The sequence below is a fragment of the Muscardinus avellanarius genome (genome assembly GCF_963383645.1).
Source record: "Muscardinus avellanarius genome assembly, chromosome: 9".
Lineage (NCBI taxonomy): Eukaryota > Metazoa > Chordata > Mammalia > Rodentia > Gliridae > Muscardinus > Muscardinus avellanarius.
This window is the reverse complement of record NC_137795.1, coordinates 93870467-93898298: the sequence shown is the minus strand read 5'-3', so window position 1 is coordinate 93898298 and position 27832 is coordinate 93870467. Positions and strand designations below refer to the sequence as shown.

At 40.6% G+C, this 27832-nt stretch overlaps 1 protein-coding gene across 1 annotated transcript in view; it reads right to left on the bottom strand.

Moving 5' to 3' along the window:
- Window positions 1-7386: 7386 nt before the first annotated feature.
- The window catches only part of LRGUK (leucine rich repeats and guanylate kinase domain containing), a gene marked incomplete at both ends in the record, with an annotated part of 115026 nt that continues 94580 nt past the window's right edge, over window positions 7387-27832 (bottom strand). Inside the window, 6 exons of the mRNA XM_080701233.1 lie at window positions 7387-7517; window positions 8030-8082; window positions 9471-9652; window positions 12903-13047; window positions 17174-17299; window positions 19554-19642. Of these exons, the coding sequence (XP_080557359.1) occupies window positions 7387-7517; window positions 8030-8082; window positions 9471-9652; window positions 12903-13047; window positions 17174-17299; window positions 19554-19642 (726 nt within the window). The remainder of the gene's footprint in view (window positions 7518-8029; window positions 8083-9470; window positions 9653-12902; window positions 13048-17173; window positions 17300-19553; window positions 19643-27832) is intronic.

Sequence of the window (27832 nt, the reverse complement as noted above, 5' to 3'; positions counted from 1 at the left end):
GGAAGATTGCCCAGGTTCAAGGCCAGTCTCACTGGCTTAAGAGACCTTATTTCCAAATATAAAAAAATAGGTCTCCAGGAGTAGAGCTTCGATGTAGAAGGGTTTCCAGGAACCTCAGTACCACCAAAAAAAAAAAAAAAAAAAAAAATAATAATAATAATAATAATAATAAAAAAAGGAAGAAAAAAGGGAACATCTGTAGATGACCTGCCCATGGTGACAGAGACCAGAGCCCGATGCACAGCAAGACAGCAAGGCCAGTGCCGAGGCCTCTGAGGCCAGGATAGGAGCTTGCGGCTAAGCTGGTGCCGGGGCCAGCAAGGCTGTAATCAGAGCCTGCCATGAGGCAAGGATGGTGCTGGGGCCTTCAAAGCAGGGATCAGAGCTTGCCGAGAGGTTAGGCCAGTGTCGGGTCCAGTGAGGCCAGGATCGGAGCCTTCCATCTAGCAAGGCCAGTACTAGGGCCTCTGAGCCCGGGATTGAAGCCTGCTGAGGGGTGAGGCTTGTGCCAGGGCAAGCGAGGCCGGGATTGGAGACTGCCAAGGGGTGAGGCCAGTGCCGGGGCCAGCAAGGCCGGGATCAGAGCCTGCTGTGAAGCAAGGCCAGTGCTGGGGGCTCCAAGGCTGGGATTGGAGCCTGCCATGTGGTGAGGCAATAGCTGGAGCCAGTGGGGCCACGATAGGAGCTTGCCTTAATTCCAGGCAGGTGCTGGGGCCTCTGAGGCTGGGATTGGAGCCTGCCATGAGGCAAGGCTGGTGCTGGAGCCAGCGAGGCCAGGATCAGAGTCTGCTGGGAGGCCAGGCCATTGCCGAGGCCTTCAAGAGTGGGATCGGAACTTGCAATGCGGCATACACAGAGAAATATCACAGAAAATAAAAATCAGAAGCTTTCCCTTATATGCAAAAACTAGGAAGAAATGGGTAATAGGAGGAAATCTAGTTGAAGAAAGGGCCCTAAGGAGGTGCATTTAAGGTGACCAATCAGAGGGGATGGGATGGGGGAGGATGGAATCTCTTTAAAATTCATGATGTATGTAAACAAATATATTAAAATTAATCACTAAATCAAGCATGGGCTTGAGGGAGGGGGAGGTAATGGGGTGGGGATTGGATAAAGACTAATTGATGTGTACTTGGATATCCTCACAAGTCTTGTATTCCATTGTGATGTTTGACTACACTGCACCAATAAATATATATTAAAAAAAAAAATTACTTTCTTGCACATATGAATAGGGATGGAGAGACTGACTTCATGTAACCCACATGTATAGTGACCCTAAATGTTTTGGAGAGTGAAAGGGAATCGTGTTAGTAATTTTGCTGGGACAACAGGTATAAATGGGAACTGCATTGAACAAACCAAGGTACAGGATCATTCAACCCACATGGGAAGTTTTAGGCCATCCCTTGCCCCAGCATTTCCAGGCACCAAGAAATGCAGCAACATTTCTGGTGTTCCCTAACAGACCTTTTATACCTCCCAAAGCTGTTTTGGAAAACACATTTATAAAAAAAAAAATAAGAGCATCTGTTAACCATTTGTCATGGGCAGTTCTGGAAGGAATGGGGTATAAACCTTATTGAAGGTAGATATAACTGGGATGGGGTAGCTATTCACAGCTGTCTCTCTAGTGCTTATACACTCAAAACCCAGTGGTGTGAGGTATATTTTCCAGTGGATCTGAGGCCAGCCTTGCCAGCACCATGCCATCGAAAATCACAGTCATAGAAAGGGACCACTGGCACTGCTATCTCAACAGCCTTGGACCACTTGGCAAAAAATACACATCCATCAGGAAGTGGCGCTTGGCAGACTGTTAAGTTTTCTGCCTCCCCCTAATATGCAGTGTGTGTGTGTGTGTGTGTGTATGTGTGTGTGTGTTACTGGGAATCACACCACTCAAAGGTAGTCTACCTCTGAGCTACACCCTCAGTCCATTATTATTATTATTATTATTATTATTATTATTACTAATTATTATTATTATCATTTTGTTTTGACACAGGAGATCTTTAGGTTGTTGAGAGTCTCACTATATTGCTAAGGCTGTCCTCAAACCTGCCACCCTCCTATTTCAGCCTACCAACTACTGATATTACAGACATGTGCCACTACACCCAGCTATCTATCTATCATCTATCTATATATCTATATGGTGGTACTGGGGTTCCTGGAAACCCTTCTACCTCCGGGCTCCGCCTCCCAAGCGTGGGGATTACAAGCATGCACCATTATGCCTGGCTTCTTTTTATATTTTTTTATGTGTATTTTGGAGTTTTGACTCTCCCCCTGATAGACAAAAGGAATTTCCTGGCATATGCCGTTTCCCGGCTCCATTTCATCATTATGAGGAATCTGGGAAAGGTGGCTAAGAGCTAGACCTAGTAGGGCTTCTTTTTAAAATGGGAGTGTCTTGCTTCTGCTAAACATCCTCTCATCTGACAGAACCCTAACTAGAAAGCCATGGCCCTCATAGATTTCCAGAACCATTCTGTCTCCCCAGAGACCTTGGCAGCCCCTTGAGGAGCAGCTGCTCCCTTATAATAATTATTGCTACCAAATTTTATTGAACCGAGAATGTTATAAATGATAATATAAACCATCATTTTACATTCCACCAAGAAAGAAAAACAATGCTGCCAATTCAACGGTGGCATTCCATCAATTTAAAACTGCGCTTTGATTTTACAGATATTAAAATGTGAAAAATGTGTCTCTTAGAATCAATAGAATACATTTTTTTCTCCTTTCATTTTCCACCACTTGATTATTAATTCTTTTCCCAGACCTAGCCTCAGGGGCTTGGGGACTTGAGGCTAAAGGCCTGCCTACGATTGTTCGACCTGATTCATTACCTCTCTCCTCTGTCCCTCCACCCCTAGTCCTGTGAAATGACATCTCCATCAGTCCCTCCATGACTGAGCCTAACAGTGAAGAAACGGAGCTGGGGAAATTGCTGAAAATCAGATGCCTAGCAAATGCCTGGAAATGTCGGGAAATCTGACAAGAGTCTCACACAACCATGGGTGCAGTTAGGAAAAGAATCGTGATTTTGTTTTATGTAGTCTGTAGTGGAGGACATTACAAGAAATGGCTTTGTCAAATCAAGATTTGTGGACCAAATGTGGTCCACACCTTCGTAAGGCACCGTCTTTGGGAGAACTGGGAAGAAAGTTTCTCTGGAGTCAGTAAGACATCATCAAGACCAGGGTGACTACTACTGGACATTAAAGTCACCATGAATGTGGAAACTGTGGGGGAGATCATGCCTTCTTCTTTGCTGGGGCAATTAGGAAGCTTATTTTCAGGACTCGCCTCTGACAATTAAGGTTTGACGTATTTGATGTATTAAATATCATCATTTGTTTTCTCCATGCCCCAGCATCCTTTCCTTTTCCTGTTTCTGACTAATTGAACTTACCAGTATCCTCAAATCTTTTTGGAATACGTACATAAATACACACATATGTGTTTATGAACTTTTGGAACTTAAGCTCTAGAAATTGTAGTACGGATATCCAGGTTAAGATGGCAGCAGATTAGCAGATACCTAACCTGACTTCCCGTTGAATGAATTAGGAGATTAGTTATTGGTGTTTCCACTGAGCACAAAATCTTGGGCATAGCAGAAAGAAAATGTATGGTAGCAATCAGTAAACTGGGCCATAATTCTTAATTAAATTTATAATTGTGGGAAGAAGAAAGATGGCAGACATAAAAATATTTCAAATCTTATGATATACATCTGGGTAGAGAAAATATACTTTCTATCTTAATATAAATGAAAAGAACAAAAATATACAGCAAAAGACATATGCCATCAGTAGAATGGCAAAAAAAAACCAAAAAAAACTACTATGATCTCAAACTCATCGGAAAATATAAAACAAAATGATAGAAACAGGACTCAATAGCTTACAGGCATTAAATACAATATAAGGAATTAGTAAAAAAAAAAAAATAAGCCAGGCATGGTGATACATGTCTGTAATCCCAGCACTTGGGGGGCTGAGAAAGGAGGATCACAGGGTTGAGGCCAGTCTCAGCAATTTAATGAGACCCTGTTTCAAAATAAAAAATAAAAATAGGGCTGGGGGTGTATCTCAGAGGTAGAATGTGCTTGGGTTCAGTCCCCAGTATCATAAAAAATGAAAACAAATTAATAATAAATAAATATAGTTTTGCTCCATAACTCAAGTAAAAGGCAAACTCAGACAGGATTAAAGAAAAGGACAATCAAATTAAATTACATGAAAAGAATATGATTAAAAAGGAGGTGTATCAGGCAAATAAAAATAAACACACATAGCACTGATATCATCAAAGGGAAGTTCAAAGCAAATCAATTCCATAAAACAATGAACAAAAAAGGATCCTTTTATGAAATCTATAATTATGATAATAGTGCTGAGCATTTATGAGTTGATTAACATAACATCAAAATTTATATAGCAAAAAACCATTTGATATATAAGAAGAGATAGAAACATAATTAGATACTAAAATACCAACATTATATATTACAGAACAACTTGATAAAAGTAGAGGTAGTTTTAAAAACATAGTTATTGAAACAGTAGACATAGTAAGTTTTATGGCATAGATTTTCTTTTCAGTTTCACTGATTTTTAGCACATTTAAGGCATAAAGAGTATAAAGTTTATAAAATATAAACTACTACTTCTATTGTGTTTATCTCTAGTTTTACTTTTGCTATTCTTCTTGATTTTCTAAATTTCCATCTTTGATCATTTACCTTCTGTTTCAAAAAACTTCCTTTAGCTATTCTTCTAGGTTTGCTGGCAACAAATTCTTTTAGTTTTCTTTCATCTGAAATGTTTTGGTTTCTTTCTTATTCCTGAAGGATATTTTCATTAACTACAGACTGAAAGGTTGCTGATATTTTTCCCCTCTTAGCACATGAAAATGTACTACTTTCCTGGTTTCTGGTAGTACTGTGGCTTCTGATAAAAAATTTTTACTATAATTTAATTGGGTTTCTTCCTATAAAGTATCATTTTCCTTTAAATGCTTTGGTACTTTTACATTTGTATTTAGCTTTCATAAGTTTGGTTATGATGTGAATTTCTTTGGATTCATCCTCTTTGACATTCACTCATCATTTTGTATTTTTAAAGGTTTTGGCTTTTTTCAAATTTAAAGAACTTTTAGTTATTTCTTCAGATATTTCCAGCCCCGCACCCCTTTTGCTCTCCTTCTGGAACTCCAATGGTGCGAACACCCAGTCTTCTCTAGAGACCTATGCATCCCTGGGTCTCATTTGTTTTTCAGTCTACCTGCTCTTTATTCAGATGGGATCATTTCAGTTGCTTCATCTTCAGTTTTCAGTCATTTTATTTCTTCACTCTCCTCTCACTTCACTGCTGTGAGCATTCAGTGACTTTAAAACCAGCAGTTGTTGCATTGTGCAGCTCTAAATTTTACATCTTCTATTTCTTTGATGTGACTTTCTATGTCTTTGCTGGACCTATCTGTCATTTTATTCATGCTTATAATTGCTTATGGGAGCATTTTTTATTGTTGTTTGAAAATTCTTACCAAATAATTCCAACATCTGTGTTATTTGATGTCGGCATATGTTGATTACATTTTTCTCATTCAAGATTTTATGACTCTTCATGAGTTTTTAAAAAATATTGCTTGTATGTTTGGGGTAGTATGTTATGAGATTCCAGATCTTATTGAAACACTGTGTCTCAGCAATCTTCTCTTACAGCATGCTCCTGGGGCAAGACACGGTAGTGCTAGGTGGAGGTAGGAGTTCAAGTTTCCCACTCAGCCTCTACATACATTCAGAGTGGGAAAGAGGGGAGTGAAACCTCACTGGTGTCTCCTCCCACAGCACCCAAGAAAGAACTTTAACAAGCTCCTCTTAAGATCCAGGCTAGGAGGAAGAATGGAGCCAGTAGCAAATCATGTTATATCCAAGTCTAAGTCATAGAAAAGAAGTTATTAGAGGGGACTAATATTTTGAAAGGAGAAGTCATTAAAGGATTCTGGTTATTAAAATATTTAAACCAGGCATGGTGGCACATGCTTGTATTCCCAGTGCTTAGGAGGCTGAGATGGGAGGATGACAGGTTCATGGCTAGCCTTGGCTACTTAGAGAGGCCCTTCACAACTTAGAGAGACTCTGTTTCAAAATAAAAAATAAAAAATAGGGCTGGGGGGTGTATGGAGGTAGAATGCCCCTGGGTTTCATCCCCATTACTGCAAAAAAAAAAATTAATAATAACAATTAGTGCAGTATCTTGTGGAGGCTCTTGTTACCACTAGTCGTCAGACACAAAAGACTTAGAAAATAAATCATTTAGTCATGGTGGCACACGCTTGTAATCCCCATGCTTGGGAGGCTGAGACAGGAGGATCGCGCAGGTTCAAAGCCAGCCTCAGCTACTGAGTGAGGCTCTCAGCAACTTAGTGAGACCTGGTTTCCAAATAAAAGTATAAAATATGTCTGGGAGTATAGCCTGGAGGTAGAAAAGCCCCTGGGTTCCACCCCCAGTACCACCAAAAAAGTAAAAGAAAAAGAAAAAGAAATCATTTACCAATCCAAAGGGATGGGCTTCAATGTTTTAGCAACCAGGATAGCCCTATTGGCATATATTAGCTGAACCTCAGCTTTATCGGTTATCATTCAATAATTTTTTTTTTCCGCAAAAGGCAGGGAGTGAAATCATAAGATGAAGAAAGTTGTTTTAAAATATTTCGAATGACAAGCAAGACATAATCAGTATCTGGAGAGGGTGAAATAAAAGAATTATCTGATACTGTTCATTCTTTCATATTACTAAAGCAAGTAAAAAAAATTCCCCCAAGTTAAATTAACTAATTTCTTTGAAAGAGGCTGTTGATATCGTGTTGGTCACAAGTTAAATGAAACTTCACAATCCTTTCATAATTAGAACAAAAGAATTAAACCCTCTAGAGTATACACTAATATTACAAATGGACATATTGAAGTATGAAGAGTGTAATCTCAGTCAAAATTATCAAAACACTACTACGTACAGAGTAATACAGCTATCTTAGGAGATTTTACCATCTGATATTTCAGAGCAAGAAGCCGCTGGAAAAAATCATTTAAAGTTATGGGGAAAAATTGAAATGATATTTTACAAAGTTAAGAATGACTCATATTTAAAGACAAGAAAAATAATAAAAGATGAAATAAATAAAGGACACTGTTTAGAAAAATCACAATAGAAATTAAATTAAGAAATTAAATTAAGAAAATTAAAGCTGGTGAAACATTCTCTTGTAGATAATTGGTTGAGTGAGACACACAGCCGGGTAAGACAAAAGGGCTGGACTCGATCGAGGCAGGTTTTCCATATGTAAGATCAGATGTCAAGTGCTGGTCTATTTCCGGCCCTGAGGGATTGGAGGGAGGGTGGGTTTGATGTTGGATCCAAGGCGGCTTATGACCGGAACTGATTGTCTTTTGTATTGGGTAGACTCTTTTTCTGGTGAAGATGTTTGTACATTTAGTTCTGTAGAGGATTAAGAAAGATAAAGATATAGAACATATAGTTAATCCTTTGGTACCCACTAAACAAACAAAATAAGCACTACATGATGTGAGCACAAGACGTTTTAGAATTCATTCATGACAAACTATAAGGAATAAATGACATTCAAAGAAAAAACAGGGGATGTAGTCGGATGTATCATGTGCATAGTTGGACAAGTCTTAGCTTGTGAAGACTTTCCCAATGACCAGAAAGTTTTTACAGGAAGTAATTGCTACGCTGTTCATCTACCCTGCTTATACCCTCTGTAACGATGCCCCAAAGTGACATTCTTTCACCATTATATGCAGGCAAATGAATGCCCAGTCAAGAGGAAGCCACATTCAAAATGGAATAAAATTTTATGTTGTTTTATTCACCCTTGATCCAACATGGCCCAGAGCCCCACAAAGTAGTTTGGGGTAAGTGCAGGCCCACTGTATTCTTCTGTGAACCAGAGATAGTAAAACATACCTATTTTGCCATGTTCTAACCTGTCTCAGGGCTGCCAGATTTGTCAGTGTCGCATAGCGTAGAGTTCAGATGGCTAAAAGAGGAACAGTTGGGATCTCAAACTAGGGGAAGCCACAGGAAGCAGTAGGAAGGGCTCAGGCAAACACGAGTGGACTATAAACTGAGGGACACAACCGAAGAACACAATAGAAAAACGAAAGCCCCCGGGAGAAGCAGAAGTAAGACCCTTAGGAAAGTTAAGACACTGTAAAGCAGCTTTGTATACTAAAGAATCAGGAGGGGGCTGGGCCCTGGGGAAATGCATACCCAGAAGGGTCCTGCAAAGATCTATTAAGTTATGATGTAGGGATAAAGAGCATACTTTGTAAACTGAGCTATAAATAATAAATTTGCTTGAGCTAATTAATGAAGGCCTCCCTCTACACTGAGCTAGCCTCCAACATTGGGCAGATGGCTGTTTCTTCAGATGGTCAATTTTTCAACAAAAGGGCACAAGGCATACAAAGACACAGAAAAACAAGGTACGTTCAAAGGAACAAAATAAATCTACAGAGGCCACCACCCCGGAAGAAAAACACCCACAATTTCTTGCTACATGTGCAAATACTTGCCATCACGATAGCTAGCGTGTATCTGGGACTTTACTTCTTACTTGCCTTCTACCTCATTTTATCTGGTGCCATATTATATGTTACAGTATGATACACTTATGTGCTATAGTAATATATGATGATACCATGTTATAGGCTATATATTGTTATTCCAAAGGCTTAAACATTAACTGGCTGGCCCAACATTATGTAGTCAGACATAAAGAGCTAGAACTCACTCGGGTCTTTTGATTCCTGATCTAATGCTCTTTGTACTGTACCACACCATATATATGATAGTCCCAGTTTGCTCAGTTTCTACGCTGTTTAAAAAGCAGTGTCTGACTCTAAGTGCTATTTATGAAATGATGAGAAAAAATGAGATGGGGAAAGTCTGGGAACACTGTCTTATGGGAAGCCTCTGAGAAGGAGGACACAACTTTAAAGGAGTTTTTAGAACATTTCTTACTTTCTGTAAGATGACCTACTTAATAATTTGGGATTATTTCCTACAGGTGTGGTCTTAGAATTCTAATCCTTGTTGCAAATCCTATATGAGTAAAATTCTTAAAAACATCTTATTTTGGCCAGCTTTCCTGAATACAACTATAGCCGAAGAGAGAAGTCTATGTTTGAACTGACTGCCTCAGTAACCCCTTCCTTTTGGTAATGACATCCACTGTGTCCTCTTGTCCTGGGCAACCTAATAAGTCGATCTCTTTCTGGTTCCTCCGATCCCTAAGCAAGTAGGAGATCAGGCAGGACATCCTCTTCTGGGTTCAGGAAAAAAAAAATCCCAAAGGCTAACAATGGTGACTCCGTAGCTTCTGGAGATTTCTCCCAATTACCCATTCCTCTATCAGTTACTCACAGAGTGCCACCTTCCAACCTGACACCAGGGTTGTTTTCTTCATTCCCATTTTTACCTCTAGTTTTTCCATACTGTTTAAGGTCTTTACTCAATGTTATCATGAGCATTGCCACTGCATCCAGAGAGAAAACTAAAGTGGCTATCCCGTCGTCTCTGCCTGCACGTGCACATTCAAATGTTTGCTGGGGAGAAAGGGGCAAAAAGAGGGTGAAGGGGGGGGGGACCTGGGCCAGAGTCTTCAATCCTAAAACAAGCAGAATTCTGCCAACCTCCACTGTAGGAGACTGCGGAGCAACTCGAAACCCTCTGTGCTTCTCTTCACCTTCCCTGGATGGAGTCTGAGTCACATAGACCTCCTCCAGAGATCATGTGCTTTGCATCCAGGACCCAGCAGGTGGCGTGTCCGGGTGGGAAGAGCAGAAGCATCCACTCTATCTGGCTAGGTGACTGTAGGCATATTTCTTTTTTTTTTTTTTTTTTTTTTTTTTTTTAATTTTATTTTATTGGTGCACTGTATTCATACATCATAGTGGGATACAAACTTTTGTAGACATACATGCACACATCGCCCAGTCAGCCCCCACCCGATCCCCACCCCATTCTCTCCCCATCCCTCCTTCCCATGCTTGGCTTAGTGGTTGACATCTAGTATTATAGCAATTTATCCAAAATTAAAAATGATAATCTCACATAACAGTTTCATTTGTCTGATACCAAGCGTTTGATGATTTAAAGATAGCATTTCAATATTTCTTTTTGCTTTCTTTCTTACTAGAGCATATTTTTTTCTGTTTTTTTTAGGTGAAACTATCATATATTTATATATTTATTTTTCAGAAAAAAATCTATCCTAATATGGAGTATGAATTCTAGATACCCAAAACGATCTTGAAAAAGAACAAAGCTAGCAGATATATATTTTCTGATTTCAAACCATATAAAGCTACAATAATTGAAACAGTGTAGTACTGTTCTAAAGGCAGATATATAGACCATTGGAGTTAAATACAAGCCTAGAGCTAAATTCTTCCCTATATTGTCAAGTTATTTTTGACAAGGTTTCCACGAACATTTGGTGGTGGAAATAATAATCTTTTAACTAAATATTGTTGAAAAATAATAATTACATGGAAAAGAATAAAATTGGACCCTTACCTAATCCCACATACAAGTATTAACTCAAACTAGATAAAAGACCTAAATATAAATCTTAAGACTATAAACTTTTAGGAGAAAATCTGGGTCATAAAACCTCACAACATTGAAATTGGCAGTGATTTCTTGGATATGATTTCAATGGCACAGGCAACAGAAGAATATACAAACTCCCTAAAAAATAAAAAAAATATTGTATATCCAAAGACAATGTAAACAGAGTTAAAAGTTACTAATAGAATTGGATAAAATATTTCCAAATGCTATATCTGAAGGTATATTAATATTCCAACTAGAAATCCTAAAAATTAACAACAATAAAGGCAAACAATACAACTTAGAGATAGGTAAAAGACTAACATAAATAATGAATCTCCACAGATAACCAATCTTAGTTGTCTGTTGGATGGAAAATCTTGTTTCTCTGGTTCTGGTGAGTGTTACCTATTTCTTCTTTGTAGTTAATCTCTTTGAGTATTTTCTCTAGCGCTGGTTTTGAAGACATAAATTCCTTCAGTTTCTGTTTGTCATGGAAGCTTCTTATTTCCCCATCTAATTTGATAGAAAGTTTTGCTGGATAGGAAATTTTTGGCTGGAAGTTGTTTTCTTTCAGAGTTTGGAATATGTTCCTCCAAGCCCTTCTGGCTCTCATGACTTGGTTTGGGAAGTCTGGAGTGATTCTAATTGGTTTGCCTCTGAATGTCACTTGGCCCTTTGTTTTTGTTGCCTTTAAGATTCTCTGCTTGGCTTCCACATTGGTCATTTTGACAATTATATGGCGTGGGGATCCTCTTCTCCGATCCTGTCTAAAGGGAGTTCTATAAGTTTCCTGGATCTGTGTATCAACCTCTTGCTCTATATTTGGAAAATTTTCTGCTATTACTTCCTTGAAGAGATTGTTGATCCCTTTGGTATCACTTTCTTTTCCCTCCTCTATTCCAATTATTCTTAGGTTAGCTCTCTTAAGATGGGCCCATATTTCTTCAATGTCAGATTCCTGCTGTTGGATATCTTTTTCTAGATTAGAAACTATGCATTCATTTTTGGATTGCTCATCTTCTAAGAGCGAGATTCTGTTCTCCATGTGGTCTAATCGGTTGTTTGTGCTTTGAATTGAGGCCTTTACTTCATTAATTGCATCCTTTATCTCTTTTTGGCTCTCTCTGAGTTCTTTTCGAAGCACCTCTATTATTTCTACAGTTATTTTCCTGATTTGATCTTCTAGAAATCTCTGATTTTCTGTTTTATCAGGTTCTGATGTTGTGGGGTTGTGCACATTCATTACTCCAGTGTTATTCCTCTTTCCCATGATTTCGGAGGTTTGTGCCTTCTCTGGGTTCTTCCCTTGGGTCACTATGGCTTCACTTAAGGTGCTCTGGATCTCGAGTCTGTATTATCTCAGACCCCACTACTTCTTTACTGTGTTGTATCACAGAGTCTCCGACCCAGGGAGTCGATAGAGGCTGCTTTAAACTATGGGGGGTGCCAGGTTGCACGTTCTCCTATGGTGTGATATCTCTGCCACCACCACTCCCTCACTGGGTCAAGTCCCAGGAGGCACAATACTGCGATTTCTCCTCTGTGGCCCACAATTTGACTCACTGTTCTTGAGTATGCAGATGTAGCTGTACTGGACTCAGTGAATTCACTGCTGCTGCCGCCGCCGGTGGCAATATGGCGCCTCTGCCACGCCCTCGGCCATGAGGCTGGCGTATTTTTTCTTCTCTGGTTTTGATTTCCACTCTGAATCCCTGCAGCGTGTGCTGAGTTCAGCCACTGGGAGCTTTAAATCCTCTCTGCGCCGAAAGATCCCGCCTGGCTGTTCCGCAGCGGCTCACCTGGCTTGCTGTAGCCGTCAGTTGAATTCGCCGCTGCCGCCGGCAGTATGGCGCTGCTGCCGCGTCCTCGGGCGCGTGTGTCTCCTCTGTGGCCCTGAGCTCTGTTATCAGTCCGCTTTCTCTCTGGAGCCTGGTGGTTTTTTTTGTTTTTCTGGTGATGGTGTTTTCTGGCTATGAAAGGCGCTCTTTTTGTGGTAATGGAGATTGGTTGTTAGCGGGACTCTTAAGCCCCGCTTTTCTCGGTCGCCATCTTCCCGGAAGTCTGTAGGCATATTTCTAACCTTCCGAAATTTTGTTCCTCATCTATAACAATGGAGAGGGGGGCATAATACACCCTACTTCGTTTAATTAAAATAATAGAGAATGTTAAGAGAAACAGAAACTTAAGAACATAATACATATTTATAGAACTATATATAAAACAACTCATACCTTTTACAGCCTGATCCGCCTCGCTATCACTTACTCCTGATCCTGGGATTGAGGAAATACTGCCCTCTGAAGGCTGAAAAGGCCATTCTTTTGACCACAGATAGGCGTGAAGTAATGTAGAGTATTTCATGGAAAGGTAGGAATCCCTGCCACTGGAGAAGGGGAGGGGAGAGAAAAAAATCTTTATTTACTTTTTTTTATTGGTGCTTTGTAATCATACATCCTGATGAAGCTTAGAGTGAACCGACCCATGATTCAGCTTTACCACCTCTGGTATCGACCCAAAAGAACTGAAACCAGACTATCATAGTAACACATGCATGTCTATGTTTATAGCAGCACGATCCCTAATTGCCAAACTCTGGAACCAGCTGAGATGTTCATCAACAGAAGAATGGATTATAAAATTATAGGCTATACACACAACGGAATTCTACTCAGCCTGCCTAATCACACACGTGCCTCTGCCTCATGAAAACTGTAGAAGTGATATAAAAGGGAACACAGGTGCATCGGTGATGCCAAGACAGAGCCCCTTGAAGCACAACATGTAAGACCTGAGAGATAAAGAACCAGACAAAGGGGGAAGGGGGTGGGTGTTAAAAATGAAGGGGAGGGAGGAAACCTGTTCTAAGCAGAGGGAGCATTGTGTCTGAAGGTTCTAGCTGGGTGCCAGGTTTCCTTTCTGCAACTGAATGTTTCTGGGTTGCCTATTGGACAAGGCCTTCTGTAGGAATGAGTTGAAAGAAGCTGGTTAGGAAGCCTAATGGGACAAAGACAAGAAGTATGTTTTTTAAGGTAAAGGTTTGGAGGTGGGAGTAGGATAGTTCAATTAGCGAAAGGGCAGGGTGGAGCCAGGTGTGGTGGCGCATGCCTGTAATTCGGGCACTTGGGAGTCTGACACAGGAGGATCACAGGTTCTCGGCCAGCCTCAGCAACTTAGCAAGACCCTGTTTCAAAATAAAACATAAAAATAGACTGGGGTTGGAGCTTGGAGATAGAATGCCTCATGGTTCGGTCCCCAGTATGAATGAAAGAAGAAAAGAAAGGGAGGAGGGAGGAAGGAAGAAGAAAAAGAGGAAGGGAATAAAGGAAGGAGAGAGGGAGGAAGAAAGGAAGGAGGGAAGGAAGGGAGGAAGAAAGGGAGGGAAAAGTAGGAGGCTTCTGGAACTTTGCTACCACAGGCCTCGGGAGAGGGTGCTTTGGCCAAAGTGATGTGCGTCTCATCTGAGACGAATCTTTCCCAAACTCATGTTTCTGCATCCCCCCATTCAATGATTCCAGGATCGGATGATGACTGATATCTGCACTCTATAGACTGTACCCTGGACCTCAGCAGCTGTCCAACCAATAGGTGCCTTTGGTTGCTTGATGAACCTTGTCCAGAGATCATACTGAGGTCAAGAAAGTCCCCTCTCCCCCATGCACAGACAAAAAGGAGGCTTTGCAGTTAATAGCAGGTGTGGCAGAGCGCGGGTCTAAATGCAGGAAACCCCTCTGATGCAAAGCTGAAATGGTGAGCTTGGAGCCTCCACAGTTTTAAAATTGATGGGGTTCCTCTGAGATGCCACAGAGACTGTGAGTCCTCTGGTGGTGAGGTGAGAGAATTTAGTAAATAAGAGGTAGTTTGGGAAGAAAAGAAAAAAAAAACAGAGAGAAAAGAAATCTCTGATAGAAGATAATAAAAATAAGACCAAAGAAGATACCGAATTTGTTTTTCCTTCATCACAGATTTTTCTGGAAGAGCCCTGGGGTGCTAATTTCATATGTGTCTTATTTCTTCGTTTGGGTTGTGAGCTTTGTAGACACACGTGCACACAGCATTTTGTGTGTTTCCTTCCGCATTCTACCCACTCCCTCCCTATACACGTTAGTGAGATTGGTATTGCTATCTTCATACAAGGGCGTAGCATCATTTCTACTGTTTCCTTCCCCAATTCCCCTTTTGCCCCAACTCACATTTCTTCCCCAGTCCTAGTCCACTCTTCTACTGTCTCTCTCCTCATTTATTTGTTTGCTTGTTTGTTTGTTTATTTATTTATTTATTTATTTATGCGGGTCTGGGGATGGAACTCAGAGGCATTTGACCTCCAAGCTATAACCCCTGCCCAATTTTTTATTCTTTATTTTGAAACCAGGTCTCACTGAGTTGCGGAGGGCCTCACTAAGTAGCTGAGGCTGTCCGCGAACCGCGATCCTCCAGTCTCAGCCTCCCGAATGCTGGGATTACAAGCGTGCACCACCACGCCTGGCTGCCTCCTCATCTATTTAAAGCCCTTTATGTTTCCTATTTTCTCTCTGGCTTCCACATATGAGAGAAAACATACAACTGTTGACTTTCTGAGACTGGCTAATCAAATCTCACTGAGCATAATGGCTGAGAAAAATTCTATTGTGTGGATATACCACATTTTCCTTATTCATCCATCTACTGACAAATACCTAGGCTGTTCCATATCTTGGCTACTGTGAGTTGTGCTGCTATAAACATGGACATACATGCATCGCTATAGTATTTTGACTTTAATTCGTTTGGAAAGGTGCAGAAGAACAGTATAGCTGGGTCATATGATGGCTCCATTCCCGGTCTTTTTAAAATATGCTTTTACTGGTACATTATAATCTCACATCATAATATAAATCATGTTGACAGTGACATACTTGCACACAGCCACTCCCAGTTTTTTGAGACCACTGATTCCCATAGTGGTTGCACTAATTTACAGCCCCATTGACAGTGGAGCTCCTGTCCACTCCTATTTCTTCACACCCTTGCTAGCATTTGCTACTCTTGGTATTTTGATGACTGCCATTCTAACTGGTGTTAGATGGAATCTCAGGGTAGTTTTGACTTGCATTTTCCTGATTGCTAATGATACTGAATGTTTTTCGAGAAGTGTCTATAATCAGTTCACTTGTCCATCTTTTAAACTGAGTTATTTGGTTTAGCGTTAAGTTTTTGGGTTCTTTATATATTCTAGATATTAGTCCTCTATCAGAGGAGTAGCTGGCAAAGATTTTTTTTCCCGTTCTGTAGGCTCTCTCTTCAGACCCATGCTTATTTCCTTTGCTGTATAGGTTTTTAACTTAATGCCATCCCGTTTATTGATTCTTGGTTTTACTTTCTGAGTTTGGGGGTTCTTATTAAGAAAGTTTCTACTAATGCCTATATGTTAGAGAATTGGTCATACGTTTTCTTCCTGATTGCAAAGCTTCTGGTCTAGTTTCTAGGTTTTTGATTCATCTTGAGTTGACTTTTGTGCAAGGTGAGAGAAGTCAAATTTCATTCTTCTACATATGGATATTCAATTTTCCCAGCACCATTTGTTGAAAAGGCTGTTTTTTTTCCCTCCAGTGTATGATTTAGGCTCTTTGTCAACAATCAACTGTCTATAAGTGTAAGGATTTGTCTGTCTTCTCTTCCCTCTAAACATTCTCATTAATATTTTTTGTGTATGTGGTACTGGGGGTGAAACCTAGGAGCATTCTACTTCAGGCTATAGTCCCAGGCCTATTTTATGTTTTTTTTTTTTTTAATAGGATCTTACTAAGTTGCTGAGAGCCTCACGACGTAGCTGAGGCTGGCTTTGAAACTGTGAGACCCTCCTGTCTCGGTCTACCAAGTACAGGGATTACAAGCGTGCGCCACCACGCCTAGCTTTTCATTAACATTTTAATCAATCTACGACATAGAGCCTTTGAACCACACTTCGACATATTAAACATTAGAACCCTGGAATAGCCTTTCATGTAATTAGATAACAGTTGATCAACTTTTTAAAACAGTGCACTGTATTAACCAGGGATGTTGGCTGCAATTTACAGATATCAGCTCTGGCTGATTTGAATATTAAAGAGGGAATCCTTGGGAGGCTACTGAGTAAATCATAGACTTCATAGAAACTAGAGAACCAGACTTATAAACTGGACAGGAACCAGGGTACGCCAGAGCAGAACTGAGTAGCAATACAGGAGAAGATTGGTACACCACCATTGCTTGCACGACACAGGAAATGCTTGGCCGTTCCTATGGAGTCTTGGTTCTTCTGCTAATGGTGACTTGAATATTTCTCACTGCCTGACTCTTTGTGTCCCAAGATCCAAAGTCCCAGACAGAAGTTGCCAATCACATGAACCTACATCCTTCTAAATATTCTATAGTGGAGAGTAGGGCACTGCTTCTCAGTTTTAGGATTTCTTTGAAGCCCAGGGATAAATACCACAATTTTAAGTAACCATCAGAAAATAACCAATGCTATCTAACTAAACTTCATTTACCTCCTTTCAGCATATGCTCCAAAGAAAGGTTTGAAATAATCTTCACCAAATTCCAAATATTTCTGTAGATCCTCTTCAGTTGTAAAACACTGTAGACTATTGATTGCAGGCACTGGCACTGGACCCCTAAAATTGAAGTTTTTTTTAACCCAAAGAATTTTATAGTGATATCAAACATACACACATATAATAATACCAAAATATTGACTTTTGTAACACATGTAAATGCAAATGTCAATAAAATCTATTCAGAAAAATACAATGTGTCCACTTAGATACACTCATTTCAGAGCCAGTCTTAGATGCTGGCATCATTACATTCTAATTTTTTTCTTTTTCTTTTTTTTGGTGGGGGGTTGCTGGGGTTGAACCCAGGGTCCTTTTACCTCTGAGATATTCCATAGCCCTATTTTCATTTTTATTTTGAAACAAGATCTCACTAAATTGCTGAAAGCCTTGCTAAATTGCTAAGGCTGGCTGTGAACCTATGATCTTCCTGTCTTAGCCTCTTAAGTACTGGGATTACAGGAGTATGCCACCATGTTAGACTTTACATCCTAATTTGAATATTAAGCATATTTGTATTATTGTGAATATGTCTTATCAATTATACCATTGATATTGGCAAATTATCTTCTTTCTGATCTGCATGTATTCCACTGGAAACCCATTTGTTATGAAAGGTCCAGCAATATACCAACTACTATAAAAATTGAAATAGATATTTTTCCAGTTTTGTTTATAATCAAATGCTTTGAAATGGTACCCAAGTGAACTCTTTCTGAAAATTCTAATATTATACTCTGAACTATAGTCTAGTATAAAACAGTTTTTCATCTATTCACATAAAGAGACTACATGTGCCTGTTCCCTCAGTGACCATAAAGAAAAAGAATTGTTAGCCATTTTCAGTGAATAAACTAAAAACTCCCCTCGGACTTGCGGGAGTCACTATGCACAAAGCAGCCCCATTGCATATAAATGCACGCAAATCCAAAGCATCTATCTGCCCAAATAACAATTCACTTGCAGCTTAGTTTCTCTGCCCAAAGTATTTTGAAGAGGCAAGACACACTGCTGGTCAGTCAGTGGTCACACGGTTCCCAGCATCAGCCACCCTGAGGAGCATCATCTCCTCCCCCATTCTCCCAACACCACACAGCCTGTATTTTTTTTTTTTTTTTTTTTGGTGGTACTGGGGATGGAACCCTTCTACCTCTGGGCTACAGTCCTAGACCTATTTTATATTTTATTTGGAAACAGGGTCTCTTAAGCCAGCGCGGCTGGCTTCGAAACTGCGCCATCCTTCTGTCTCTGCCTCCCAAGTGCGGGGATTACAAGTGTGCGCCACCACGCCCGGCACACAGCCTGTATTTTGAATCAGACCATACGAAGGTAGCCTACACATATGGAGTAAGTTAATCACACTTTTTTAAAAATATGGCAGCAAAAAGACAAAATTTTAATTTTATTTATATTGATTAAAGATTCTCAACAAAGAATATTACAGACAATAAGAAAAACTGAAATTAAAACAGATTAAATTCCTTTTAAAATTCTGCCTCCTTGAGTCATTGCATTCTTAACTTTACTAATAGGCTTTTGCAAAGGCTAAAATTTAGTCAGTGCTCTTATCAATTTTCTAAAAACAGGACTTCTCCATTTCATTATTCAAATATTGTAAAAGGTCACACAGAGGAGGAGAATTCAGAACTGAGACCCCATGACATTAAGAGAAAATAACATGCAAAGATTATATACCATCTGATGACCTGGCTATTCATTTTGGGTAAAACTTAGAGCCTACAGAGTCCTCTTCATATGTAGTAATGAATAGGACAATAATTAATAATGATTATAGCCACTAGTATCTATGAAACCACTATTATATGGGAATCACTAATAAAACATTATAGCAGGGACTAAGAATTCATGGATTAATACACACAACAATGGTCCTTATATCCATGGAATTTACAGTCTAATATGGAAAGGCGACACTGAACAAATGACCCCACAAATGATTACTACAGTTTTGAGTCATGATAGACAAGGACAGGGAACTCGATAGGAGTTAATTAACTTTCATTCAGGAATAGCCTTGGTGAAGGCTCATCCTTGTATTCATACATCACTAGAAATATCATTCCCTTAAGTCTATTTTAAAAAAATCACCAGTTTCTAGTAGCTGTAGCTATGAAGACATTGTACATTTCAATGAAATATAACTTTCAGAACCAGGTTTACTACTAAATCACAGAGTCCATTTAGTACACAGGTCCCTGTTTACATTGATTATTTAAGATTCATTTAGTATATTTGGACACTAGCAAATAAATCTAATATTGCTCAGGTATCAATAAATATGATAAATTGCTACCTCTGAAACAGGTGTATGTGACCAGGTGGGGTCTTTCCCGTGAGTGCCTGCCGGGCTGTCTCATGCTGCCTGTGAACAGACTCTCTTTCCTAGGCAAGATATATGATCAGAAAATTATATTAGTGCAACAAATATGTCAGATGACTAAATAGTTATATTAATTTTCTTTTTACTAGAGGTTGCCAAATAAATGAAAAGGAAAAGGGGTGGGAGAAGACAGGTATTAAAAAATGATATTTGTTCAGTGGAATATAATAAATTTTATAAATAAAAGTATTTTTATGAAGACTTCAATTTAAAATAAACATTTTAACTAACACCCAAATGATAATGTGGGTGGTTTTATTAATGCTTCCTGTTTGTATTTTTATCTTTTTAATGAGATTATGGACCTCTCAGGGGTCTAGATTGTTATTGGATTTTAGTCTTCCCAGATCTTAGCACATGACTGACTGGATGAATATAACCAATCACATTTAAGTATGACCCTGAAACAGAAGAAAACTGGGAAGCCTTCTGCATCTCATCTCTATCACTATTGCTGTCAATACGTGGTAAGAATCCAGTGGTAATGCAGAGATATAAGAGCCTTTGCATTCAAAAGGGTTCTAATCTAGTGATAGGGGCAGGAAAAGATAGAGAAACAGCAACAGTGACAACACAGCACTGCTGTTTTATAAACAATGTAGGGTTTATACTCAGATGAAATATAAGCTGTTTAGCCACTATCCATGTACTGGACTTCAAACATAATATATAGAATTCTTAACTTATAAGAAAATGGTTAAATTGGCAAGTGCTTATTTGCATTGCATAAAAGACTATCATTTACCAAGATGTATTAATACTTATTTAAATAACAAGTGCATTTAATATACACAAATATTGGGAGGGTGAGACAGGAGAATCGCAGGTTCGAAGCCAGCCTCTGCAACTTAGTGAGGCCTTCCGCAGCTTAGCGAGACTGTTTCCAAATCAGAAATTTAAAAAGTCAGGCTGGGGGAGTAGCTCAGAGGTAGAATGGCTCTGGGTTCAATCCCCAGTAGGTATATTTAAACAAAACAAACAAACAATATACAAATGTTTGCTTGCATTGACTTAATCTGAAATATGTCTGGCTATTTTGATTTCTTATGTTATTAAAAGCAAGCCCCACTCGAGTTCGCATTCACTTAACATTGCATAGGAAATTACCTTCTAGGGAAAGTATGCATGCTATTTTTCGTGGTGATAGTCCACAACTTTGGGCTGACCACCTGTCTTAGCCTTGAGAACTAGAATCGTTTCAAGTGTTTGCATGTCTTTAGGGGAATATATTAAGACTTAGTTTTTGAGGATTAAGTTGATGTGATCCAAAAAACATTTTTGCACTACAAAAGCTTATCTGCAGGAGTGACTGCTTAGTCGTGAAACAAAGAGTGGCACACTGAACATCGCTGGGAACACAAGTCACATCCCACAGCAGAAGGCTCCCTGGTCCCCACGCTATCTCCTGCATACCGTACATGCACCTTAGAGCAGAGCAGGAGATCAACAGTGTACGACAGTGTAAATCTGCAGGGATAATACAAAGAGTGAATGTTTACCAATCTTTATCATCTGGAGTAGAACTTGCTGCCAACTGTTCCTAGCTTGAAAAAGTCTACATCAAGTCTTTAAAGCTGTTCCTTTAGAAACTGACACATGAGAGCTACTGTGAACTTACTGAGCACAGACTCACAGAAAGATATTGGTTACCAAGATCATTCTACTCTTCCCCTGGCTAGCAGTTCTGTGGTTCCATGCAAGCAGAAGATGAAAATACATGTTGAGAGGTCAGGAGAGGCTGCCATGAGACATTACATCAAAGCATATGTTTAAATACCTCCATAAATATAATCAAAATAGCTTTATTTTACTATGAAACAACTATGTATTAACCAAATCTCCTGTGATCCTAATATCATTTTCTCTTTGTTATTATCCATTTTCATGTGAACTTTTTATTCTTCCTGAATCATACTAAGTTAGTAAAATAAAATACAATATTTACTACTGTGATTTTACTTAATATCATCCTAATGTTTTCATGGTTGACAGGGGCAGTGCCAGGAAATCTCATGAGGGAAACCACCATATAGTTTAGTGCTATTTGAAGGAATCATGGTCCCAATTAAAAATATGAGAAAACTAATAGCATATAAAAATGAGCAACAGGAAGTTTGTCAAATTTCATATGGTTATTATAAGAAAAAAAGATAAAAGACCAAATAGCCTCCCTATAATGAAAGTTTGCATAGAAAACCATGAAAATATGAAACCTACTATTTCAAAATAAACAAGATATTAAGAAAATGACAAAATGGCTGTGGATATAGCTCAGTGGTAGAACACTTGCCTGGCATGCACAAAGCCCTGGGTTCCATCCCCAGCACTGAAGAAAAGAAAACCACAAACACTAAAGAATAAATAAGTTGTAATTTTAAGAACTCTTAAATGAAGTGCCAGAACTCTGGCAATAATTAAAAATATTAAAAAGTCATCAAAGGCTGGGCGTGGTGGCACACACTTGCAATCCCCGTGCTTGGGAGGCCGAGACAGGAGGATTGCGCAGGTTTGAAGATAGCCTCAGCTGGCTTAAGAGACCCTGTTTCCAAATAAAATATAAAATAGGTCTGGGAGTGTAACCCGGAGGTAGAAGGCCCCTGGGTTCCATCCCCAGTATCACACACACACACAAAAAAAGTCACTGAAGAAATGAAAACAAGAAAGATTTAAGATTAATATATATATATATAATATATTAGATGAATATTATATATAATATAAATTAGAGGAAATACAAGAATGAAGAAACCTAAGAAATAATATCGTGTGGAGGAAATTTGGGGGGTCAGAAAAAAAATGAAGAATCTGGGCTTAAGAAAAAGATTTAAAAGGAAATGACAGACATTTAAAGGAGACAAATAAGATGCTACACAGGGACAATAAAAGTTGACAAAATAAATAAAACCAAGAAATATATAAATAATTAAAAGTTCAATTCAGGTATAAAGTATAACCATATAACAGACTGTTTCAAACCTCAGCCCTTTCTATGTCTAGTAAAAAATTAAATTTAGGCAACAAAACCACTAGACAGACATCAGACTGGGCTCTGATGATGGGTATTGAGCACGTATGTATTTGAGAATGAAGGTGATAGCGTGAAATGGCAGAGAGCGACAGCAATGTGCTGTGTGTGCAGTGACCGCCGGAGTGAGGGAGGAGGGGCATCTGTAAAAGCACGGACTGCGCTGCTTACCTGTCAAAATCTTACTGTTGAAAACTTGGTATCTTACTATGCTCCTAACATCTGCTCTAACAGCGCCTTGCTTTGGTGGTTAAAAATAAAATAATACTTACTGAGTACTTGTTTTATGTCAGGACGTTTATATCAATTGACTCCTTTAATCTTTTAAACGACCTAGCTTTTTATTACTATTATCTCTACAGATAAGAAAACTGAGAGGCAGCAAAGATATGTGGCTGGCCGCCTAGTCCTTCATTCATTCAAGAAATACTAACTGAGCGCCTGGTATTCTACTAGGTCGTCAGAATACATTGGGGGAAAACAGATTCCTGCCCTTGGGGGGTTTATAGTCTAGCAGAAGGAGATGAAGAACAAATAAGAAATCAGATAACCTAATATCTAATAGTAATGAGAGCTTAAGCAAAAGAAAAAGCAGAGCAAAGCAGAGCCAGCGAGGGTGAAGGAAGGGTTAGCGGGCTGCAGTACTTGGGAGGCTGGCAGGTTCGAGGCCACCCTCAGCAACTTGGAAAGACCCTCCTCAATCTAGCAACACCCTGTTTCAAAATAAAAAGTGCTGGGAGTGTAGAACCCAAGGGTGTATAATGTTCCTGGGTTCAATCCCCTGTAAAAATAAATAAATAAAGTAAAATAAAATCCAAGTTAAAATTTGAAGGAGGTAAGGGAGTTAGCCACATCTGTCTGGCAGAAGAGTGTTCCAGAAAACAGGAAGCGGCGTCATGATCTTGAGGCGGGAGTGCTGATGGGTTAGAGGGGAAATGAGACAGCTAGTGTTGGTAGGAGGAGGGGTAGGGATGAGATCGGAGACACCCAGAAGACCAGATCTTGCAGAGCGCTGCAGGAAACCAAAAGATGCTTCATGGCATGGAAAGCTATCGCAGGGACCTGCACAGGCGGGGCGGGCTCCGGCAGGTGTGTAACCCATCACCACCACCTGTGCTTGTGAATGGCCGAAGGCGGCACTGGTAGATGCAGGGAGATCCACGGGGACCTTAGTGCAGATGAAGAGGTAGAAAAGAAGTGGGCAGGTGGGGACTGAGGGCCACGGCAGAAGAAAAACCTCACTTCCTGAGAGGCAACAAATGCTGACTCCCAAAGCTCCTGAAAATGGCCAGACCGCCCAGGTGTCAAGTGATAATGGGATCAGAAGTCTCCTGAGAGTGACCAGAGCATCACAACACTGCAGTTTTGTTTTTTCTTCTGCTGATCAGCAATCCCAGGAGATTTCCTGAAGAGTCCAGGAAACATCGTCTGGAACCCCAACTAAGAGAAAGAGGCTCCAAGAAAGACACTGTGCAACAATCCCAGGAAACTGCCTCCGAGACTCCAACTGAAAGAGGATTCGGAGAAGTAGATAAACCCCAGACCAGCCCCTGGGAATGGTTGCTGGCTCTGGGAACCCCTCCCTCGGGTGCGCTCGCTTGCGCGCGTTCTCTCTCTCTCTCTCTCTCCCTCCCTCCCTCCCTCTCTCCCTCCCTCTCTCCCTCTCCCCCACCCTCTCTCCCTCTCCCCCACACTCTCTCCCTCCCTCCCCCTCCCCCCCCTCTCTCTCTCTCTCTCTCTCTCTCTCTCTCTCTCTCTTTCTGGTGATGTTGGCTTTCAGAGACAGTGCGGAGCAATCGAAGGCACTTGGCCCAAAGGCCTCCACTGGGCATCAAGGCTGACCCAGCCACCTAGGGGACCTAGGGTGGCCTGCTCCTTTCTTCTGGCAGATGGCACGGACTCTGGGAGAAAGCAGTTTGCAATGGACGTTCTGTTGGTCTGCGAGTGTCATTCTTCCCTCGTCGCAGACGCCCATGTCACAGTGGCCCGAGGACACTGGACAGCACAGCACATCAGGCAGGCAGCTGTGTTGGCAGGAAGAAGGAGCTCTGAAGGTGCAGTCAATGGGATTTCCCGAGACAGATTAAATATTGGGTGGGAAAGAAAAAAAAAAACTACAAAGTTTTGGGCCTGATCCTGAAAATATGGAGTGGCCATCAACGAAGGGGGAGAAGGTTACAGGTGATGAAGGCTTAGAGCAAAATCAGGATTTTCGCCGGGCGTGGTGGCCACGCTTGTAATCCCCGCGCTTGGGAGGCGGAGACAGGAGGATCGCGCAGGTTCGAAGCCAGCCGCGCTGGCTTAAGAGACCCTGTTTCCAAATTTAAAAAAATATAAAAATGGGGCTGGGAGTGTAGCCCGGAGATAGAAGGGCTTCCAGGAACCCCAGTACCACCAAAAAAAAAAAAAAAAAAATCAGGATTTTGGTTCTGGAGGAAGTGAGGAGAGATAAGGAAAAGGAGAGAAGAGGGAGGGAGGGAAGGGCCAGCCAAGGACGGAGCCCTGGGCTCCCCAATATTGGCAAGTTGGGGTGGAAAGATGGGAGGGAGCCTGAGGAGGGAGAAGGAAAACCAAGACTCGGCTCCACGGTTCAGACGAGAAATCCATTTCTAGAGAAGTAAGTGTATCATGAGAGGAATGGGGGTGACTTTTAGAAAAAATCGAGATATGGTAAAACAGTGATTCTAGTTCAACTCCCTGCCCGCTCACCAGCTGGGAAGAACGATGAAGGAATCAAGGGGACAATGAAGGAATCGGTGGGACCCTCTGGAGGGAGGCTCTGGCCCATCACACTCAAAGATGAGTGTAGCCTTTGGCCATTCATTTCTTCATTCATTGGCTCAGCAAGTATTTCTCAAAGCCAGGAAGGGGGTCAGACAATCACATTATAAGCTAATCATCTACAAGCAAAGAGGACTATCTCATCTCAGAAAGCAAGGACTGGAGACTGAACCCAGGGGTGTTCTTAACCCTGGGCTACACCTCCAGCCCCCCTTTTTTTTTGGTGGTACTGGGGTTCCTGGAAACCCTTCTACCTCCGGGCTACACTCCCAGACCTATTTTTATATTTTTATTTGGAAACAGGGTCTCTTAAGCCAGCACAGCTGACTTCGAACCTGCTCAATCCTCCTGTCTCCGCCTCCCAAGCTCAGGGATTACAAGCGTGCGCCACCACGCCCGGCCAGCCCTTTTTATTTTGAAGCAGGGTCTTACTAAGTTGCTGAGGCTGGCCTTCAGCCTGCGATACCCTGTCTCAGCCTCCCAAGTACAGCCAAGCACCACCACTCCTAACTTCATTTTTCTTCTAGAAGACAAAGACCTAGTCATAACAGTAATTCTGGAGGAGGAAAAAAAAAAAAAAAACTAAGTTGGTATAGTCCTCATGTGTGCTTTCCAGAGAGCTGACCATGCAAAAAGGAGGTGGGGGAACTGAAGTAGAGTGGTATCAGACAAGTAACATACAAAAACTTAGGCTTCAGGAACCAAAGTTCCACACGACTGTGATATAAATCCAAATCTTCCGATGGATAGTGTCTGTCAACGCAATACCCATTAAATTACCAAGATCAGTCCTCACAGACATAGAAAAATCAGTCCTTAAATTTGTTTGGAAAAACAAAAGACCAAAATAGCCGAAGTAGTTCTCAGCAACAAAAACCATGCAAGAGGAATTATAATACCTGATTTTAAACTAGACTACAAAGCCATAGTAATAAAAAAAAAAACAGGTATTTTTTTCAGAAGTAAGAAGAGAGCTATTTTTTAAACTCAAATCTAAAAAGAAAAATTTAAGTGCTTAAGAAGGCTGATTACAATCATATTAAGACTTCTCCAAGAATCTTTTAGAGATGTTCAAATTAATGTGCTACGGGAATCATTCAGAAAAGGAAATGCCACTTAACATAGGAAGAGAGCCAGGCATGGTGACGCACGCTTGTAATTCCAGCATTCAGGAGGCTGAGACCGGAGGATTAAGATTCGTGGACAGCCTCAGCTACTTAGCGAAGCCCTTCACAACCCAGTTGAGACCACTTAAAAAACAGACTAAAAAATAGGGCTGTGGGTGTAGCTTGGAGGTACAATGCCCTTAGGTTCCATCCACGATACTGCCAAAAAAAAAAAAAAAAAATAGAAAGAGAGAAGAAATAAAGCAGGGATTACAAGCGTGCGCCACCACGCCCGGCCAGCCCTTTTTATTTTGAAGCAGGGCCTTACTAAGTTGCTGAGGCTGGCCTTCAGCCTGCGATACCCTGTCTCAGCCTCCCAAGTACAGCCAAGCACCACCACTCCTAACTTCATTTTTCTTCTAGAAGACAAAGACCTAGTCATAACAGTAATTCTGGAGGAGGAAAAAAAAAAACTAAGTTGGTATAGTCCTCATGTGTGCTTTCCAGAGAGCTGACCATGCAAAAAGGAGGTGGGGGAACTGAAGTAGAGTGGTATCAGACAAGTAACATACAAAAACTTAGGCTTCAGGAACCAAAGTTCCACACGACTGTGATATAAATCCAAATCTTCCGATGGATAGTGTCTGTCAACGCAATACCCATTAAATTACCAAGATCAGTCCTCACAGACATAGAAAAATCAGTCCTTAAATTTGTTTGGAAAAACAAAAGACCAAAATAGCCAAAGTAGTTCTCAGCAACAAAAACCATGCAAGAGGAATTATAATACCTGATTTTAAACTAGACTACAAAGCCATAGTAATAAAAAAAAACAGGTATTTTTATCAGCAAATATCTCTATACGGAAGAGTCAAAACCATATTCTATATACATGGCAGGAATTCAGCAAATATAGTATGAGTGGATAGACGAATGAGGGAGGGAATGGGAGGAAGAAATGAAGGAGGAAAGTATGGAAGGAAGAGAGAGAGGGAGATGGTGAAGGGAGGGGAGGCGAGGGGAGGAAGGAAGAAAGGAAGAAAGGAAGGAAGGGAGGGAAGGAGGGAGGGTAGGCTTTTCTCATATGGAGAGGAAGGCTATGAGAACCAAGGCCCTTTCCGGGCTTCCTAAACTAACGCAGCACAATGAACTCACCCACTAATGAATGATCACAGGCTGCTCCTCCTTCCATCCATGGTCACACCTGTCTTAAGTCATTACTTCACTCTTCCCAGATGTAAATCCACTGGGCATCAGCACTTAGCGTTTCTCACCACAGT